Below are 21,069 nucleotides of genomic sequence, written 5' to 3'. Positions count from 1 at the left end.
CATATCAAAGTTCAGTACCACTTCGTTTGTGAAAAAGTGGAAAAAAGTACAGTGAACATGCAAAAGATTCATACTATAAACAACCTAGCAGACTTTATGACAAAAGCAATCAACGCTAACAAATTCATATGGTGTCAATCCTCTTGTGGCCTAACAGAGACGTAAGCAACATCAAGTGGCAAGTTAGAAAGAATGGTGTGAAGATTTGATTGTCTTTCAATCATCTCTTCAAGTGAGAGAATTGTTAGCCACCAAAACAATGTCTTACCAACTCCTCACAAAACCATCAACCTATAATCAATGGCGCCAATTGAAAGTAAATAAAGGGTATGAAAATGGCGGTGGGGTTAGTGGATCAATAGCCTATAAAAGGGCCATCAATTGAAGCTTATCATACACAATTGAAGTGTGAGAGTGAGAGAAAAAAAAATTAGAAGAGTGGGAGTAATAAAAAAATACTTTTGATTTTGTATTTCTCCTTATTATTAGACAAAGTTGGTAACTCCTGAAATTTTCCCACTTAATAAATTTTTTTATTCTTGCCTATGATTTTTACTTTAATTATTTAGGAGTTTTTATGTCATTTATTTATAATATTATTTTTATTTATTTTGCTTTGATACTGTTTAATTCAGTCTTACATTTCACAACATAATGTTTGGTTGTTGTTTGTAAGAAGACAATAGAGAGAAAGAGTGAAAGGATGTTGGAAGGGAATGTATGTATTCATTGAGTGGTAAGTATTTATTGAGGATTGAACAGAGTCTCTGGTTTTTTTTTTAGATTTTTGTTGGCAACTTGGATGTAGATGGATAAATATTCACGGGTTGTTATTTTGGATAATTTTGGTGGTGTCACTGTTTATTTTTAACTTTTTTTTGTTCTAGTTAATGAATATTATATCAGGATGTTGAGCGGTTAAAGAATAATATACTTAAATGATGATAATAAGAATGTTGGAATAGATGTCAGGAGTTATTAGAAAGGATCTATTGAGGAAGGAACTTATTTGAAATAAATTGGTTGTGGGGGTTTATAGCACATAAGAAAAGTAAAAATTATTTTAAGTGGAGGGTCATAAAAGAGAAAAAAGATGAGACCTAAAAGGTGTTTAACAGCCTATTGTTGTGGTAATGTGTGAGTTTATTTGAATAGATTATTATAGAGGTGTTTTTTAAAACCCAATTTAGAGATAATAAATATTATTTTTTAAAATATAAAACGAAAATAATTACAACCATTTTATATAATAAAATTCTTTTTTTTATTTTAATAATTGCATTTTTTTAAAAAAAAATTCAGTGTTTCCTTCTTCAGGAAGTATCGATATTGAAAAACAAAAACAATCTCTTAAAAAAATATTTTAGAATTCATCACAAATTTAAAGATTGAATATCTAAGTAAAATCTATCTAGTGCCATTGGACAAATAGTTTTTTGGCCTATTGTTATAATACCCATTACCATATCAATATTTAAACCCTGAGTTTGAATTTAGTGCTACATTTTAAAATATATACACTAAATCAAATAACTTAAATTATTCCACTGTAGCAAGAGGCTTGGCAATACATCCAAGTCTAGTTTAATCCAATCGTCTAGCGAGTTTCAAAAAAAAAAATTGTTTTTTTTTCTTTGTTAAAAAAATATGAAGAAACAATATTTATTAAAAAAAATATTATACCACCTTCTTACTATCAATATAGTGTTGTAAAAACCTAAATCATTTACTTTGTTATAATTTCTAATATTTCTTTATGCATGAGATAGAGAGGATGAATCTAAAAGAAAAAAAAAAACAAAAACAGAAGATTATCATTTGCAGTATATAGACAAGAATTAGGCACTCATTGGATAAGAATAATTGATGTAAAGGGTACACATTTCTAGGGCTTAAGATCCGGGATTAGACTAGAGATATGCATATAAAGAAGCAAACAAAAGAAAGCTCCATCACTCTAGTTTGGATGTCATCCATCTCTAATATAATAAGTGGAATATCCATTAGATTCTTCATGTAAAGTGTAAGAGAATGCTAAAAAATGTTAATCTATTTTAGTATATAAGCATAAACATAGGAAAGAAACAAAGCAAAGAAGACAAAACGCTGTTGCTTAAAAGAAAACCTCTAACTTAATTTAGGTGACTTCTTTATCTAGGCTGTTTACTATTACTATAGGGCAAGGAACATGTGTTGAAAATTCTAAACCGGTAATAATCTCATAATAATTTTCATTTGTTATTGTTCCTCAAATATCTGGGGTGATGTGTCTAGAGTTGCAGCAAGTTTCATTTTGCATGTAGCCCAGAAAATTCACATTGTGATCATTAGGTAAAGCTGATTAAATTTAAGGGGCTAACCTTATAGGAGGGATTAAAAAAAATTACCTATGTAATCAAAATAATAAATGATTAGTTAATGAATGAGGGATTATCAATTTTTTGTAGTTAAAAATCTTAAATAAATACAAATACAAATAATGAGAAACAGTACTACTTTCATAGTGTTGCATCTTCAAACAAAAGAAGTTACAATCGTTCACTCTATCCTGTAGAAAAAGGCTGCTTGGTATGGTCTACAAATTGGGTATTTTCCTGAATAGCCAAATAATGATTTATGCTTAGTTTCTTTAAAACATCAAAATTTATCTGACATCATAAAGGAGGGTTTTCATCAATTAATACCTTAACTTGCTCTGTTCCTGTCTGGAGGTTATTATATGCAAGATTTCCATCACAATCTGATCCATTAAGGCTAAAAATCATGTATGCCAATGTCATAAAGCTAAATAGAAATGATGAAGAAGAGCACTCTATTTGGCGCTTGATAAAACTAGGGGTTTTGGCAACACAGGCACCAGATAAGTAAATGCAGTACGCCATCCAGAATAAACAGAATAAAATGAAGAACAAAGCATTTCTGGTGTTCAAGACCATCATATTAACAGACTGGAGTAGTCATGCACCTGGTTATGACAAGGAAAATCTACTAATCTCAATTTTAATGCAAATAAAACATGCAATCCTAACATGGCTTTGAATAATATCAAACCACATTCGCGCTGACACATGCAAGCAACCCACAAACTACACTGATGTTAAGCATTGAACATTAAGATGAGTAACAGATACCTAGTCATGATCTTGTTTGGAGAAACCTCCAAAGGAGGAGCTTTCCAAACATAAAAGAAAATAACTGCATGAAGTATTAAAGCACTCAGACCATCCAAACAGTCCACTAGTTCAAGCAAAGAAGAGTCTAAATACGGTTTCTCCTAACACAATGTGCACCCCAGCCCTAGAGAACACATCCACAATGTTACCTGGCGTACACATTGGAGCGGCGACCATAACCACCCCTGTCTGGACTTCCATATGGGGAGTAGGGAAGGGATCTTGACCGCTCCCTTCTGGATCTACCACCACCGTATGGTGAACGACGAGGAGAGTATTCACGCCCACCACGATAGGGTGAACGCCTAGGAGATCTGCGGTACCCACCACCACCACCATAGTCATCACGCCCAACGCCTCCACGGTACCTGCTACGGTAGCCTGCCAAGGAAGAATGGAATCTGAAAATGAACGACGAGCCAATAACAGAGTTTACTCTATATTCCCATATTCAACCAACATGGAACAAGTCAGATCTGGAAATAAAAATTACACCCAAATATTCCAACTTCAGCACTGACAAGAAAATAAAAGCTACACTCACTGCTGTCTCGTGTGCTTTTCATACCAAGGTAGTTCCCAGGAGTTGGTGTCCGTGGCCTTTTCCTCCTTGACTGCAATAGCAAAAAAACACTCAGTCCCTTACAGAGAAAAAGCAACAATTAACTAAACAATGGGAGTACAAGAAGACATTCTTTTGTTAAAAGCCCTAAAAAAACAGTACTCAACACTATAATTATAGTTTGATATCACTGGAGAACTTGGAGGTAAGAAACTTCTATAATTAAGGATGACTTCTAGTCCAGTTACATGAATATTGTATGAGATACCATAAATGCCCTGATTAGAGTTGATAATGTCCGTTGATTAGTTGTTGAGGTAGTTGGAAGGTGAATGCTGAGGTTGTTTAGTTGGCAATTTTGCTATGTTTAGTTGATGTGATGCAAGGAAAACTGTTAAGCTGGCCATTCATCAAGCTGTGTGACAAAGTTGAGATCGATGAACTCATCATCTTGATTGTTTGTTGCAAACACAGCTGATGCAGTGTCTTCTGAATATAACCAAAAACCTCCAAGTCAACTGAAAGAACCAAAAAAGATTCCTCCGAATTACGATTTATACAACTATAATGCAACAATTTACCTTCTCCACAGTTATATAGCGCCCTTCCAATACTGACTGATTGAGATATTTTATACAGCGATCAGCATCATCGACAGTATCCATGGTCACAAAAGCAAATCCACGAGAGATGCGGGTCCGAGGTTCAACAACTAGACGACAATCAACAACCTAGACACATTGAAGTCATTAAAAACATAATAACATTAAACCCATTAGCCACCTCTCAAACAAAGGAACATAACAGTAATTAGAAACCAACCTTTCCCTCCTTGGAAAAGTGGTCTTCAAGATCCCTTTCTGTGACTCTAGTAGATAGGCCAGTCACATAAAGTGTATTTCCAGGATTGACAGCATCAGTCCTAAGACAACACAGACGTTTCCCAAATAACTTATCCAACACAATGTCAAACACCTACACCAGTGGCATCAATAATGACATAACAGCAAGTAGAAAAGAACCTGCCGCGACTTCCAGATCTTGACCGAGATCTTGGACGTGGGGACAGGGATCTGGATGGTGATCTACCCCTAGACCTGGACCTGGAGACTGATCGGGAATGGGATCTTGATCTAGACCGGACCCTGCAAGAGAATAAAGTATAAGCATGCACTTTGTATGTAGTTTCAAATGATGAGAAATCCTGAAAACATTAATTCATATTAAATTTGGTATCAATAAATTAAATGATTCAAACAAAAAATGAGAATTCACACTAATTAAGTTGTAAAAGTATAGGCATAAGGACTTGACTGAACAACCCAGTAAGGCAAATTAACACAGCCAGAAGGATATACAATAGATATTGGATGAGCAGTTTAATCAGGTCTTAAATATCCATCATACATATATACATAAGAAGAGCATGAAATATCACCAAATCACCATGCTATAACCAAGACTGTTGAATTTCCAAATGATGAAAGGCTACAAACATAATAACATTGTGTGTTTTGCAAGTTCACAAATTCAAGCATAATGAATTCAAGAAGATGTCACCACACAGATCAGGACTATAAATCCTACTATTGTCATCTATTAAATCGCATTTTAAGTTCCTATAAAGCTTGAAAATATACCACCTTCACAATAGAAAGTTAATATAACACTCCCCTCCACAATCAGGCATCAAGGGTTCGAGACATGTATATGCCCAATTGATTTGTCCACCTCTCAAAAAAATAAGAAAAAGGAACTCTAAAAATCTTTGTGTACACCAAACCAAAGACCTTTTGTTTTGTAGCTGTTCTATTCTAATTAAGAAAATCAATTAGACAGTTAGACCTGAATTTTCAGGAGGAATTAGTGCAATATTGCTTGAGAATGCAATTGTTGTGAGCGCATATTCATCTACCATCAATATCAACAAAAATTAAACACAAATCATAAAACATAATTAGAGCACTTATGGCTCTTGAGTATATACTATATTTGCTTAATGCTTATCTTATCAAATTTTTTTATTCAATAGCAGAATACTAGTGGGAGAAAGTAATTTTTCGTCGAGGCAATTATAATAGTTAATGCAGCAACTGAGCTATCTATTTCTTCCGCAATCTATCATGAAAGAAATCAACTCATATGAATAATGAATTCACTGAATAATTAGTCACAATAATAAAATAAATGAAGACAATAAAATTGAAATAGTTCTCATGTTAAGTGTCCAATTTAAGGAGTATGTCTATAAGGAAATGACGGAAGACCACATGGGCAATGAAGCATGTTTTTCATTTCATGAGAAATTAATTACCTCACCATGACTTGACATAAATCATGTTAAAAGACATTTCTGGGAACATTGACACAAATGGTTCATGGAGGTTGTCATCTCATTTCGTAAGGTGTTAGATCAAGTCCCAGAGAAAGTGCCATTATAATATATCTTGGAACCATGAAAAAATGCCGATAAACTAGAAGATGAGAATGAAGTCGATAAGGTTTGACATGCAATAAGTCCACTTCAAAGAGACCCTAAAGAATAATACTAAATGGTTTCTGGTTTTCATTTGCTCAAGTAGTAAGGCTTCAGGTGAGCTCCCCCAACAAGACACACTACAATATTTAGTTTCCACCATTGCGTTGGGAACCAAAGAAACAATTGATGACCAGCAGAATGATGATAAAATCAATTCATCATGTGATTATGCCATTGTGAAGCCAAATGCTCTAACTGATAAACAAAAGACAAAACTTCAGCTAACTGGGTGAACAATGTGACTGGTTCCTGGGGTGCCAGGATGCTACTGTCACCGAGTATGACAAATTGAAAAATAGGAGTGTCTGTCCACAAGCATTCTATAATTAACATCGCACATTAACACATCAGAAGATAGATGCATTCACACGTCAGAAGATAGATGCATTCAGATACCGAGATGACAGAGCATGAAGAATAATACTTCAGCATAATTGCTAACAAAGTCGACTCATCACATAAGCCTAAAAAATAATCCTTGAACCTCAGATTGGGTTCATAATATGAAATAAGATGCCATCCACAGGGAAGATAATCAAATCCTTTTAAACATTTAAGAATCAATAATAATTCTCTAATACAATAATCCTCATTAGTATTATTACAGGTGGTCTCAGCTAAGAGTCTGTTTGGAGTCTGCAATCACATCCATATTAAGTAATTGGTAGACAAATACTAGGAAGCTGCCTAGCTAGTGATCAATCAACTAAAACAGAACATTGTTGCTAGCAGCCAATTAGTTCAATATCTCAAATGGACCAAATTCAGCCCTACTTAGCTCAACCTAACCAAATTCAAATCCATTATATAACAAAATACAAACCAAAACCATTACACAGAGAACTTTGCAAAATTGTAAAATCAAAACATAGACCTGAGAAGGAAAAGACAGATCACATATTCAAATTAAGACCTGAGGCATGCATATTGTCACAAACAATTCAGCATTTTGTGTATTGCAGCATGGGTTTTTTCTTTCCTGCATCTTTTATTGATCCTATTCCATAATTTCATAGATATCACCCCTTACCTCAAATCACATTTTCTCTTTCATTTTTTTTTTAAATTACCCCAACTTCAGGTTGCCTACCTAGGTCAGAAACCCTCCACTTTTACCTAGCCATCTAGAAAACCAAGACTTTGAAAACACTAAATTACAGTAGTGATCAAGTTGGCATTCACATATCCTTGTGTGCTTGCAGGACCAATCTGTATGGTATAAATGTCTAGAAAACCAAGACCTTAACAGTAGTGATCAAGTCGGCATTCAGATATCCTTGCGTGCTTGCAGGACCAATATAAATGTCCAACTAAAATCGAAACACACACAAGTCATAGGATTTGAAAGTCTAGTATTAAGTTCAGAGACAAAACTGTAACAGTGATGGGAGGAAAATAAAGAAAATTATTTGAATCCATCTTCTTTCATTAAATTCATCCTTCTTTCTCGTTCAATAAATACCAAGAAAAATCATGTCTTCTTTTATCTTCTCATCAAACCTGCCTCAATTGAAACACAAATGCCCAGGCCCCAACCCCAAATTCGCAAAGAAAAGAAAACAAAAGCCAATGGACTAGGATTATACCTCAGAAAACCTAGCTTACAGTAATCAAGTCGACATACTGATAACCCTGCTTTCTTGCAGGACCAATCTTAAATGTCTAAAACTAAAATCGGAAGACACAGAAATCATATGATTCGAAACCCTAGTACCAAATTCAGAAACAAGAATTGTAACACTAATGTGAGTAAAAACAAAGAAAATTATTTGATCCATCTTCTTTCATCAAATCCGTCCTCCTTTTTCATTCAATCGAACCCAAGAAAAACAACGTCTTTCTTTCCCTTCTCATCAAATCTGCCTCAACTGAACACAAATCTAGAGATTCCAAACCTAATCCAAAAAGAAAAGAAAAAAAAAAAGGCGATATCTTAGGGTTTTACCTCTTGCGTGGAGAATCCGCCTGCACAAAATCGAAACCAAGAACACCAAGAAGCGAGAATCAGTACCGATAAACAGCGATAGAGAAGGGAGAACCAAAGAGAAGCAGCGCAGGCGCTTACCATCTGGGATCGACGCCGAGAGTCGCAGAAGCAGTGATTTGGGCGCTAGGGTTTCTTCGGCTCGATTCGGGAATAGAAAAGGGCACTCTCACTAAACGGCAGCTTTATATATACAATATATAAAGAGTGGCGTAGCTGTTTGATTCGAGACTCGAGACCGGGCGAACTTAGATTCATGTTAATTGGTTGAGCCACGTTGGGTCCGTACATATGTATATTGTAATGTCGATCAAATGAAGTTGGATAAATATTATTTATTTATAAAATATACTCTATCAACTAAATAATTCTCATTTTAAACTATATACTTGATCCACCAAAATATATTTAGTTGATCTACATCATTTTTATTGTTTGGATTCAAAACCTACGTGACGTAATGTGTTAAAAGATTTCGGTGTGGAAAATGGCTTGCAGTCCAATCTTCTTACTACCAGATGGGATAATATTTTAAACTTGTTAATAATACAATCATTTAATAGATGAGGTTGGCATATCAAAAGGCAACTTTTTCGTGGGAAGAATTTTTATTTCTTCTAATAAACATGAAGTGAGATTATATGGCATTCATGTTTTTATTTTTTTATTTTTTAACAAGACAAACATGGTATAATTAGGGATATGTGCATGAGTCAAAAATTGATATGTACACCATTATTTGGTGACAAGAAGTTTGGTTTATAAGGTCACATCAACACTAAAAACCCATTATCACTACTGCATCTAATGTTATTTGAATTCAGAGTTTTTAAATATTCACACCAATATTTTTCGTAGTAGGGTCAATACCTTTGAGTCATCTATATTTTAGCGTTTTAAACTATCTAAACAAATATTTATATTAATAAAATTTAAGTTAATTTAAAGTTTTATAGTCACAGGATAAAAGCTCTTTTTATATTGATTAAACATAAATATAATCTTAAAAACACTCTCCTATTGTAGGAGTGAAAAACTACCTTTAAAACAATAGAGTGACATTTTATTTTTTTTTAACTTAAAAAATCAAGAGCTTAATCTTGTTATTTATCTATATCTTTTTAAAAAATCTCTTTATCTCAAATCCAAGGAGTTGGTAAAATTCAGTGTTTACTCTATATATGATGGTGGAGAGTTGCCAAGATTTTCTATGCAATATAGACATATTATTAAAAAAATATAAAAATCATCTTGGCTCGCTGTAGTGCACACAAGCCACCAGGCCAATTAATATCTGGTTCTTGTGCCTACATAAATAACTTTTTTTTTAAGGTAAATTATTTCAATACTCACCCAATTATTCGGTCACTTTTATTTGAGTCAAGAATTATAAAAAATTTCAATTAAGTATCATAACTTTAGATTCTCGTTCGATTGAATCATTTAGACTAACTCCGTTAATAATATACTGATGTGGTACATCATATCGTCCGTCTTTGCCACATCAACATGTCATATGAATAAAAACATTTTTCACTTTAAAGATAGTCAACTTATATAATTAGTTATTCATATCAGATAAATAGAAAATAATTTGATTTCTGAATTTCTAATTCTTTTTTTTAAATTTGATAGATTACAATAATGTCTCTTTTTAATTTGTTTTTTTGTTCATATGGTATGCCACATTAGCACACATGTAATAGAGTTAGTCCGGGTGATTCAATTGAACGTAAATCTAAAGTTAAAGTATCTAATTAAATTTTTTTATAATTTGATGACTCATGTAGTAAAATAGTAGTGATAGAATAGTTAAATATTTAAATAATTTTTTTAAAATTTTTTGTTGCATAAACTGAAGTTTGAACTCACTTCACCTCCTTATAGTAAGTACAAAACGAACATCTTCTGCAAAGTACCTGATGCCATAAAACATACATGGTACATACTGTGGTGCAAATACTAGCAAGGGTTGATTGTCCTGTTGTATGGTACAGTACAATGTCCACGGAACCTGCCGGCATCACTCACAAAGAAGCTGCTTGGAACCTGCCCAAGCCTTGTCAAAACAAGAACAAGAAGAGCACGTTCATATCATGCATCAGAACATGCAACACTTGCTAATACCAGCATCATCATCCCATTTAGTTACCACAATTCACAAATTTTCACTAAAGATGAGGTCTTTTGCTTTTCTAGCTACTACCAATGCTTGTTTGCCCATCAATGCTCGGCCAAATCGAGACCAATGTAGCCGGAGACTATGCTTTGCTGTGACTCCGTGCGGCCGGAGGAGGCTTGGCTTTACCGGAGGGTTTTGTTTGACCCCAGAAGGCCAGAACAATGTGGAGCTCTGCAAGGATGGTGTGTTTGAGGATGATGATGGTGAGAAGAGAAAGAAGGAGTGGGTTCATTTTGTTGGAATTGGGGGATCTGGGTTGTCGGCTCTCGCAATGCTTGCGCTTCAGCAGGTAAGCCCTAATTCTTTCACATCTCTTTGCATCTATTGGTAATGTTTAGGGTTTTATTTCTCTCATTTTAGATAAAGAAGAGGAACTGATAGAGTAAATTTGTGTGCTTTTCTCTCATTCTCTATCAATGCTTCTTCTGTTCCTGGTCCGCTAAAAGGTTGTGTTTTGATTTTGTGTCATTTTGCCTAGAGATATTGTCATACTAATGAAACAAAATGCAAGAGAATCTTTAGCCAATATTTATATACATTTGCATGTGTATTTAAACTATGGAGTTGAGTGCTTAAATGTATTTATGTATATGCTGTTGTTCTTTATGCTTCTCAATCCAGGGTTTTGATGTAAGTGGCTCTGATATCATGTGGAGCAGCTTCCTGGACAAATTACATGAAGCCGGAGCAAGATTATACATTGGTCATTCTGCCTCAAACTTGAAAAGTGAAAATGGAGCAAGGCTTCCTGATGCAATTGTTGTTTCTAGTGCTGTTCCTTCAGATAATGAAGAGGTTGTTTATGCAAATTCTGTCGGAATTCCCATGTTAGTATGAATCCATTTCTCTCTCTTATTTGAATGTGTGCATCAGAACTTATTTGAATTCTTGTTATGTAAAGACCTCATCTTAACATGCAAAATGGCATTCTGTTTGTCAAAAAAATATCTATAAGATGTTTATCATAACTAACCAGCAAAAGCTCAAACATTCTTTCGATGCAAGATGGTCAGATTTGCAACCATTTCCTTCATTCTGAATCTAATAATGAACTTACTCCCGGAATATGTTAGCAACTTCCAAGATTTCTTATGATAATGATTTCCTGTGGCTGCTGGTCTTACCTATTAATAACACTGGCCTCTGTAAAGCAGTTCTTAATGGAAGTTGGAAAAGTTGGTTGTTGCAATGTTTCTTTTCAAGGTTTGACATAACTGTTTGTTGGTTTGTTGTTCAGATACAAGAGAGATCTTTGGCTGGGAAAGATTACAGAGCAGTACAACCTTATTGCTATTAGTGGAACTCATGGTATTTGTCTTTGCCAAAGCAACCTGATTACTTGACTATAGCTTTCTCTTTTACACCTTTGCTAACATATATTTCTAGGTTTTAGGGTATTATTTATCAATTTCCTTTCAATAGTATCATAGGCTTTTTAAAGTTGTAATGACTGATAAAATCTCAATTTAGCTGAATTAAACAGCTGAACACCCTTGATTTCCCAACTCTTGTATACCAAATGTTTTGATTAATATAACGTTATTATCTGTTATTTCCAAGGATTTTTATTTAGCAATCAACAAAGAAACTTCCAGAGCTGAGTTTATTGATCAATAGTCTATTTTTTATGCCTGGATTACATCGCAATAAACTATTTCTGATGGATAAAAGGATGCTAAATTGATTTTCTGTATGTTCCAGTATCTTTCATATGTTAGCAGTACCTTAGATTAGTCTGTCCTTTTATTCTTGAGGGTTGGTACTACAAAAGAAAGTTGATCATGAAATAGATTATCAACAAGCCTAGATTTAATTCTTCATGGGTTGATGCCTGAGCTGTTAATGGGGATGGCCTGTAAATTCAATGGCAATATGTCTGCGCTGGTTCAAATTCAGCATGGTCCAAAAGTTACCTGCCCCCGAAAGAGTAATATTATTCTTATCATTACCTATTTTCTTTTTGCAGGTAAAAGCACCACTACAGCAATGCTTTCGTTTGTTCTGAATGCCATGGGGGACAATCTTATTTCGGTGGTAGGAGCAAATGTGCCACAGGTATGGTTTTCTGAATGTGTAAATACGACATGTTTAATTTTTGTTAGTCTACATGCATAAATCTGGATATATCTGTCAGATGTAAATTGAACACACACACACACAAAAAAACTTGGAATTAATTGACTAGGGAGGATGAGGGTTAAAAACATTAGCCCAAAGGGCATTATTACCTTTATAAACTAAACCAGAGTAAAACTTAATATGTATGGAGGCAAAAATACCCCTAGCTTAATAAACGTTATAATCCTTCTCCAATCCATAATTTTTTTAAATTTTCAAACTGCAGTTTGACAAATTATAACCAAATCACCACATATTAATGTTAGACTCATAGAAGTTTCTTCGACGAAGCACATTGATCAAAGCACATGATTGGTAGTGAATTTCTACTGATACATTTTCCTGATTAACTCCTCAACTCGTAATGGATACCTAGGTAGAAGAGTGCATTACTTAAAAAAAAATCACAGTTTTCAAGACACATTGTCAAACTTTTCAAGGGATCAATTGAAGTAAGCATTTGAGTGCCTTATAAGAAGATTGCTATGGTTTATTTGTATCTCATCCATGGTTGGTTCACATGGCTGTGTAAATCATTATCAACTAAAAAATCTAGCAATTAACAAATAAAACAACTATTTGCCCAATGGAGTCCCTTTATAATCTCAATCTCTATGTATCGCGACTTCGCGAGTAATTTAATGTTTACAAATATTAGATTTTCATGGGCACCAAATTCATGAGTTATATTGCCCTTACCGTTTTAGCGCTGTCACTAACCATCATGGAACTGAGTTCATTTTGTATCCTTTAAGCCAAGATGCTATCAAGTCATGTTGCATATCTAGCTCTCACGCATTTAATAATTAATAGACAATTATTGGTATTGAAAATACAAAAGTGTTACAGAGCATTGATTGACCTTACCTAGGCTTAAGCTGTTCCTCTCCAAATTTCAATTTTATGGAGTTTCTAATGATATTATACTTTGCACAATCAGCAGTCTTGGTATCATTTTTTGCTCAAGTTCTAAACCCCGTTTGTTTTCAGCATTTGAACTTAATAGCCAAGTTCAAAGGTATGCATTGGTTTTAGAATAGATCGACCATGCATGGATCATTGAGTTACTTTTGGCCTTTGATAGATCATTGCATCATACCAAACTATTCATTTTCAATGTAACTGGATTTACACGTTCAAGTTGAATTTAATTACCTGCGTATCAAGTATGTTAGGCAGAACTAGTCAAACTAACTTCAAATAAAATTGTGATAGTTCTCCACTTCATCTAGGTCTGATGGCATTGTCAACACATTTAATATTAGTAGACTTTTTGAATTCATAACTCACCATAGTTAAGCTTTCAATAATAAAATCTTTTGAATTCTTAGTTTGGTATTTAGCTAATTTGATTTAGCATTTTCATATTTTATATTTTTGGTACTAGTGGGCCCTATATGGGCTCTATATGGGCTTCGGGGTCTTACACCAAAAAGTCTCAAGACTTAGTCGCTCAACCCCTATACCTATATATAAACCCATTACACTTCTATCACACAACCGATGTGGTATTATATTTCCAACACCCTCCCTCAAGTTCAACTCGGTCGAACTTACACAGATTTATACACCAGAGGTTTGTTTACATGGACTTGTACATCATGGTTTTTAAAAGCGAATGAGGCGTGCGCCTTGAGGCGCAAGAGAACAGCCTCAAGGCGCACGCCTTGAAGTTGAAAACCGAGGCTTAAGCCTCACTGTCAAGAGGCGCACGCACTGAGGCGCACCGCCAAAGTGCGTGTGAGGCTTAAGCCTCAAAAATCCTGATTTTTGTAATATCATTTTAATTTTTAAAGCAAATAAAAAATATTTATATGTATATACTTTCATTAATAAAAACTTATATATGTAAAATTCAATAAAAAACTCATCAACACCTATGGTTTTGCAAGTAGTACGTACCAATTTGATTTTTTAGATTATGTAAAAATGACAAAAATTATCAAGATAAACTATTTTTTTAGATTTAATGATAATTATCAAGATAACTATTTTTTTTAGTTTTAACTAAGATAAGTTACCAATAAGATAAGTCATAATATTATTAATTTTTGAAAACAAAACAAAAAGTCTTTTTTTTTATTATTTATAAATAAAAATAAAAATAATATAGTTTAATCAGATAAGTTCCCTCACGTTTAAGATAAGTTTTAAAAAATATTTATTTTATAAATAAAAATAATAAAATCTAATGACATCTTAGCCTCTCGTTTCCTTGTACTCCAAGAGTGATGTTTTTTAATATATGGTTAACTTTTTACATAGTTTGCGTATGGATGAATTATTATGTTTTGAATTTGGAATTAAAATTTGCTAGTTTTTGTTGTTTTAGTGATTTTGACTATAGAATTATGGAAATTAGGAATAATTGATAATATTTTTATTACTTTGTATTTGATAGACAATTTTATTATTGTTTTTTCCAAAAAAAATTGAGGCTTACGCCTCGCCTCATGGTTGAGAAGCGCCTCGAAACCCGCCTTGGGTTTTTAAAAACCTTGTTGTACACTACTTGTGTCTCAGAGGTTCTACACACATGGACGTCATACACACATGGACTTGTACCACATCGGTGGCTCCACTATATTGCTCTGATACCATGTTAGATTTTATATTTTTGGTACTAGTGGGCCCTATATGGGCTTAGGGGTCTTACACCAAAAAATATGGGCTTAGGGGTCTTACACCAAAAAGTCTCAAGACTTAGTGGCTCAATCCCTATACCTATTTACACTTCTATTACACAACCGATGTGGTACTATATTTCCAACAGCTTTCAATAATAAAATCTTTTGAATTCTTAGTTTGGTATTTAGCTAATTTGATTCAGCATTTTTAATTGTTTGGCGTAACATCAACATAATTATCTGTTCTCAGTTTGCAGGAGGAAATATCATAGCAGGGAAAGGCCCTAACTTTGTCTTGGAGGTTTGACTTCCCTCAATATTTTTGGATTAGAAAGACTTTTCATAAGATGTTTGAAAGATAATAAGTTGAGTGATCATAGATTCTATTTTTATTTCTTATCTTTGTTAATAATGTCATGTTCTAAATTGTAATCAAATTGTTTGATATATGAATTACTTAGAATTCTGGGTCTCTCATCGTATCAACTTAAATTTTTAGGTTGAATCAAGCCCAGATTATGTGTTTGATTTGAATCTAGCATGGCACTATGGTTTGATCAATCGGTTTGTTTGGGACATGGCTAAAAAGAATAGAACATATCAAGGGGGTGTATTAATAATTAGAATAATTAATATACTAGATGCAAATCAAACACATAATTTTGCCCGTTTCAAGCTAAAAGCTTAAATTGATAGGAATTGGAGGCCCAGACTTGTATATTCATATCAATGTGACCTGTGTGGAATTTTTAGTACAATAAGACTTGCATCTAAAACTCTAATTTTTCTATGAGGACTGAATTTTTTTCCTTTCATAATTAATTTTAATTTCTAGACATACATCTAAACTGCAATTTTTTCATGAGGACTGAAATTTTTCCTTTCATGATTAATTTTAATTTCTTTTATTTATTTATTTATTATTTGGTCTCCATTCTAATTGTTTGGGTAGCTCCATGAAAACCCATTAATATTTGTTGGTTGGAGCACTTTGGTCCATAATCTTGTGAAGGCTATGATTTGTTCATTGAGCAGATCCTCATAAGATAGAGATTTTAGTAAGGGATGAAATGAAAATATGCTATTATTGATTGTTCATCTTCGATTTAATTTGTCCACGAGTCCTGTGTTTCAATGGGCAGATTCGCAAATGTCATGCATTTACTGCTTCAGTGACCAAATTGTTACTTATACCTCATAAATAAATTTTCAAACCTTAGAAAGCTTTATGCAAATTTTGGCAGAAGTATCTCATTTTTCTAGAAAATTAAGCTTCTTCTAGCGGATTGTTGACTGTGCTAGCATTAGTTTTAATAAAGTTCTTAAGTGTATGTTCTTGTTTCGAAATAGAGAATTAGCCATGGCTTTTCTACATAAATTACTTGATATTTTGGGTTGGTTGGAATGCAGACTAATGAATACAATGCATGTAATATTATGAGATTAAGCTTTCATCTTTAGATAAAATGCGTGATTTTTTATACTTGTTGGAATGCAGGCTGATGAATATGATAAATGTTTTCTTGCATTGGCACCACAAATTGCTGTGGTCACAAATGTGAACTGGGACCATGTTGATACTTTCCCCGATGAGGTTTTCCTGGACACTCAATCATAAGAATGTAATTTGTACTATTGCATTATATGTTACTTATGTGCTCGTGTTGGTTCATAATTGTTAGGAGGATATTAAGAATGCCTTCAGAGAATTTGTCCATCGAATTAGAGCTGGTGGTCATCTCATTCTATGTGGGGATAGGTAGGCAAAGTTCAGTCTTCATCATTTGGTTCCCATACAGCCTAAGTCGTGCATGCAGTCTTATTGATACTATTTAGTAATTATTTTCAATATGTTATAGTCTATGCTCAACTAGATGTTAAGTGATTTTACTGAATTATTCTGATGCTTAAATAAACTGTTTAATCATAATCATACATTCCAGGTTTCCTATATGCTTGACCAAATGAGCTAGATAAAATTGACTGTCTTTGATAGAACTGTTATATATTTATTATGCGTAAATTTTTATGATTATTTTCTTAAACAAACAGATAGTTTTTTAATCTACTTTATGATGTGTAATCGGAAAAAATTTACTTCTTGAATCAACTTCATTTACAACAATCCTTACGTGTAATTTTGATATGGATTTTTTTAGGACATTTTTTAATACTAGGAAAAATATGTCTAAATGCATGGTTTGGCCTTTATATTTTTAAGATCTTTGCTAATGACATTTTAAAGTTCAGATATGTATATCTCAATGTATCATAAAAATCTGATTGTTGATGATATAGTTCCCTTTGAGAGATTTTCAACCAAAGAGCAAGCAATTAGTTATTTTGCACTTTAAAAGTAGGCTAAGATATTCTTCTGCATTATTGGTACTCTTTGGAAAATTTTGGGGAAATATATTGGGAAGGGTCTCTTATGCATAAGTAAGCTCTTGAACTTTGAACATGTAAATCTTGGATATTTCACTATCCTGGAGCTTTCTTGCTTTATTATTCCCAAGCTACCATTTTGATAATGCTGTAGTTCTTTATCTATAACTTAGATGAGATTCCAACTGAGTATTATTTGGTTCTAATAGATCGTTTTGCCGCATTTCCTGGACATAGTGTCTTTGCTTTTGTTATGATTTCTGGAGCTCTCTTTTGGTTGGACTCTGTTTAAACCAGTCACTTTGAATAACACAAGCATAACATCTTAAAAACTAAGTATAAAAGCTGTTTAATGTTGAAATTGTATATTTCTTAGGCTGTTCAAGTTATAGCATCATAGTTAAGGTTAATGAAAGGTGGCTGTGTTTGACCTTATGGCTTTTGGGAACACATGTTTTCTGCTTGAGTGGTCAATATATAGATCGAGCAGATATCAAGTAGGGATATCAAACAGATTACTTGTACGGATGGGTGGGGGTGAGCTTGTGTGTCTTTGTGTGTGCGGGCTTGTGAAAGGGTATTTCGAAAATTAATGTAAAGGTGGTGTTCAGTGCAGGTGCTTGTGATTTACTTGTAGAGGATCAGCAGGGAATTGTGCCAAACATTAAGAGAGTGACAAATGCTCAGATAACAAATCAGGGGTACTCTGTGACCACATATGGAATTTCTAGTAAAAATGATTGGCATGCATCCGTAATTACATCCAATTTACAAGGTGGCCTTGATTATGTACTGGTGAGCTTCCTCTAATTCCATATCTTTTGAAAGATTTCTCTTCTCAGTACTTAATATTGAAAACTTAGAATTTTATTTTGGTCTTCATTCACCGAGCATATTAATGTCCAGAGCTGATGTATTTGTATCATTTGATGAACATTTGAAACATGCAAATTTGAATATGTAAGTAGTACATATGATCCTACATATATTTTTATGCTCTAGAGTTATATGTTCCGTCTTGGAATATTTTCATCTAATATTCCACAACGTAGGTCACTCTTAAACTTCCAGAAATCTTCTGTTGCTATTTATAATTTTCGTAACTTCATGGACTATGCCTATTCCATTCATTTCAACAAGAACTCATTAAAACTGTATTGATAAACTGGTAAAAGTTTTGTATTGATACCATTCATACCATTGCACTTTCAATTTCTAAATGCAAGCCTAATTGGTTGATTATTCCCTAATTTCCTTTAATACAAATGGAATTGAAGTTGGTGGTAAAAGTCCATAAGCCCTGAGTTTCACTATCTTGCCTTCTGAGGTCTGGAAAGTAATTGCAAACTTTTTATCTGTTTTTCCCTTTTCACTCATAACTTTCTTTATTTGGTATTTTTCTCTCAACTGCCTGCAGCATCACAAGGGATGTCCTGTTGCAAACATCAGCCTACTGCTGACCGGAGATCACAATGTTCTTAATTCATTAGCGGTTGGTGCATTCTTTCACTACTCATAGTTACAATTTGAAATGCTGAAATTGCTTGTAAATTGTGTGATGAGTTTTTCCCCTAATTTATTCGCTCTCATGTTCATCCTTGTTGAGGAATCGAGCTTTTCACATGTATTGCCCATTGAATTACATACAAGTTTCTATAAATATTTCAAACTGAAATAGACTGTTCAGGTTTTAAAAATTTCATACCAAACTGAACTGCAATCAGTTTAAAAACCAAATCAAAACTGGACCAAATTTCTTCATTTCAGTTCAGTCATTCATTTGACACTTTCAGACCAAGAAGGGACAACAATCACTGATCATGTCACATTTGAGATTTCCTGGCTTACACCTTCCTTCCGCATGATCCCACTATCTTGATTAATTCAATTTTTTAGGAATATTCATTTTCAAAGTTTACAAAATTCAGTCAGTCCTTAACCCTATGCATTCCTGAACACAATTTTAGTTTTCCATGTGCTTTTTTAATAGATGTTTTAATGTTGCAGGTGATTGCCACAATTACAACAATGTTTGATGGCAAGAGGAATATGCATGATACAATTAATGCTATAAGCCACCATTTGGCCATGTTCGTAGGTGTATCCAGGAGATTTGACTTTATTGGAAAGGTCAATGGATGTCACATATACGATGACTACGCTCACCATCCAGCCGAAGTTCGAGCTCTTCTCCGAGCTGCTAGGCAAAAATTTCCATCACAGGCATTATGGCTGGTTTTTCAGCCACATACATACAGGTTTACTTCTCAAACTGAACAAGTTGGCAGATAACTGCAGTCACTTGATTTGGATCATTCAAGATCTCTGTATTGTACACTTGAAACACAAACTTGCGTGATTTGCAGCCGTCTTGCTGCTTTTATGGAAGATTTCATCACTGCATTTACTGCTGCGGACCATGTCATAGTAACAGAGGTAACTAAAGGCTGCTACTCTTGCAAACTAGAAAAGATAAATTCATGCATATCCTAACAATTTGATTTATATTTTCCAGATTTATGCTGCTAGAGAAACTGATAATGGGAACTTCAGTGGAAGAGACCTCACAACTTCTATCATCGGTCCGTCATCTGAGTATATACCTAAAATGGTATGCAGATGCACTTTTCCTTTAGAAAATATTATTGTGAAAACGAACATTTTTTTAGATCAACACTGATTTGTTGAGTGTGATAGCAAGCTGCAAAAGATGAATATCTCTCGATAACATTAAATCAAATGACTGAATTGAAGATTCCTTCAGTGTTGATTCTATTAGTTTGTTAAATCCTTGTTTGCATACTCAAGTCAAGCTTCTTGTTATCAGGACGATGTAATCGACTTGTTGGAAACCAAGCTACAATCAAGTAGAAATCAGGACGTTGTCGTCTTCACTGTTGGTGCAGGTAGTACAATGATGCTAATTTGCTTGAATTCTAGTTACACTTCATAGTTCTATGGTGAGCATGAATGGACACTGATGACTCATTTGCTTCTCTTTTTAGGTGATATAACAACTCTGGGTCCTAAACTACTTGCCAGATTGCAACAGAGTTCCTACTGTCAGATGGCAGTATAGTTTTGCGGCGAAATTATTCTTTGTATTATTATTATTATTATTATTATTATTATTATTATTATGGAGAGTAGGATGTTAAGACTGGAATTTTTGTGTTGCGGAAGAAATTTATTATTTATTGGAGAAAACAGATTCAGATGATTCATGGTTTTATGATTATCTGTTTATGTCAACCATGCCATACCATCCCACTTAACAGTATCACTTTTAGATTTGCTGAGAGTAAGATAAGGATTTTTAGTGCTGCTTTCTGCTGTTTTGTTTTGTTGTAAGAAAGAGAAATAGGTATTGTATGTAGGCAGTGAAGAAAGAGAACCAGCGTGTGATGTAAAGTTAAGTCATGGTTGCTTCTAAATGAGGTTTTTTTTTTCTTCCAAAAATACGACAATCACATGTCAGGACATATACAGGACATACAAA

General features: G+C 33.7%; 2 protein-coding genes across 2 annotated transcripts; one reads left to right on the top strand and one right to left on the bottom strand.

Moving 5' to 3' along the window:
* Positions 1–3,069: 3,069 nt before the first annotated feature.
* Positions 3,070–8,427, bottom strand: LOC120272478 (serine/arginine-rich splicing factor SR45a-like). The gene is made up of 7 exons (XM_039279310.1): positions 8,340–8,427; positions 8,220–8,239; positions 4,758–4,880; positions 4,558–4,657; positions 4,317–4,466; positions 3,718–3,787; positions 3,070–3,554 (listed from the first exon to the last, which is right to left on the bottom strand). Exons 1-7 carry the CDS (start codon positions 8,340–8,342, stop codon positions 3,319–3,321), a joined length of 702 nt encoding a protein of 233 aa, XP_039135244.1. The 5' UTR covers positions 8,343–8,427; the 3' UTR covers positions 3,070–3,318.
* Positions 8,428–10,329: 1,902 nt separating this feature from the next.
* LOC120271895 (UDP-N-acetylmuramate--L-alanine ligase-like) lies at positions 10,330–20,835 on the top strand. The gene is made up of 14 exons (XM_039278579.1): positions 10,330–10,729; positions 11,062–11,267; positions 11,678–11,748; positions 12,407–12,495; positions 15,436–15,486; positions 16,684–16,779; positions 16,868–16,944; positions 18,182–18,365; positions 18,988–19,062; positions 19,578–19,828; positions 19,937–20,006; positions 20,086–20,181; positions 20,398–20,476; positions 20,576–20,835. The coding sequence occupies exons 1-14, from the start codon at positions 10,355–10,357 to the stop codon at positions 20,647–20,649; spliced, it is 1,794 nt and encodes a 597-aa protein (XP_039134513.1). The 5' UTR covers positions 10,330–10,354; the 3' UTR covers positions 20,650–20,835.
* Positions 20,836–21,069: the final 234 nt, after the last annotated feature.

This window comes from Dioscorea cayenensis, chromosome 11 (assembly GCF_009730915.1).
Source record: "Dioscorea cayenensis subsp. rotundata cultivar TDr96_F1 chromosome 11, TDr96_F1_v2_PseudoChromosome.rev07_lg8_w22 25.fasta, whole genome shotgun sequence".
In the NCBI taxonomy this organism is placed as follows: Eukaryota; Viridiplantae; Streptophyta; class Magnoliopsida; order Dioscoreales; family Dioscoreaceae; genus Dioscorea; species Dioscorea cayenensis.
This window is presented reverse-complemented; position numbering and strand designations above follow the sequence as displayed.

Excerpts from the sequence above, each read along its gene's own strand:
- LOC120272478 (XM_039279310.1), bottom strand. Across the intron at positions 4,467-4,557 it reads ACTTTTCCAAGGAGGGAAAG|GTTGTTGATTGTCGTCTAGT; the intron begins GTTGGTTTCTAA and ends CAATGTGTCTAG. Across the intron at positions 3,788-4,316 it reads GCTATATAACTGTGGAGAAG|TCAAGGAGGAAAAGGCCACG; the intron begins GTAAATTGTTGC and ends TTGCTATTGCAG.
- LOC120271895 (XM_039278579.1), top strand. The coding sequence starts at position 10,355 with ATGCATCAGAACATGCAACACTTGCTAATACCAGCATCATCATCCCAT. Across the intron at positions 12,496-15,435 it reads TAGGAGCAAATGTGCCACAG|TTTGCAGGAGGAAATATCAT; the intron begins GTATGGTTTTCT and ends ATCTGTTCTCAG. Across the intron at positions 16,780-16,867 it reads TTGATACTTTCCCCGATGAG|GAGGATATTAAGAATGCCTT; the intron begins GTTTTCCTGGAC and ends CATAATTGTTAG.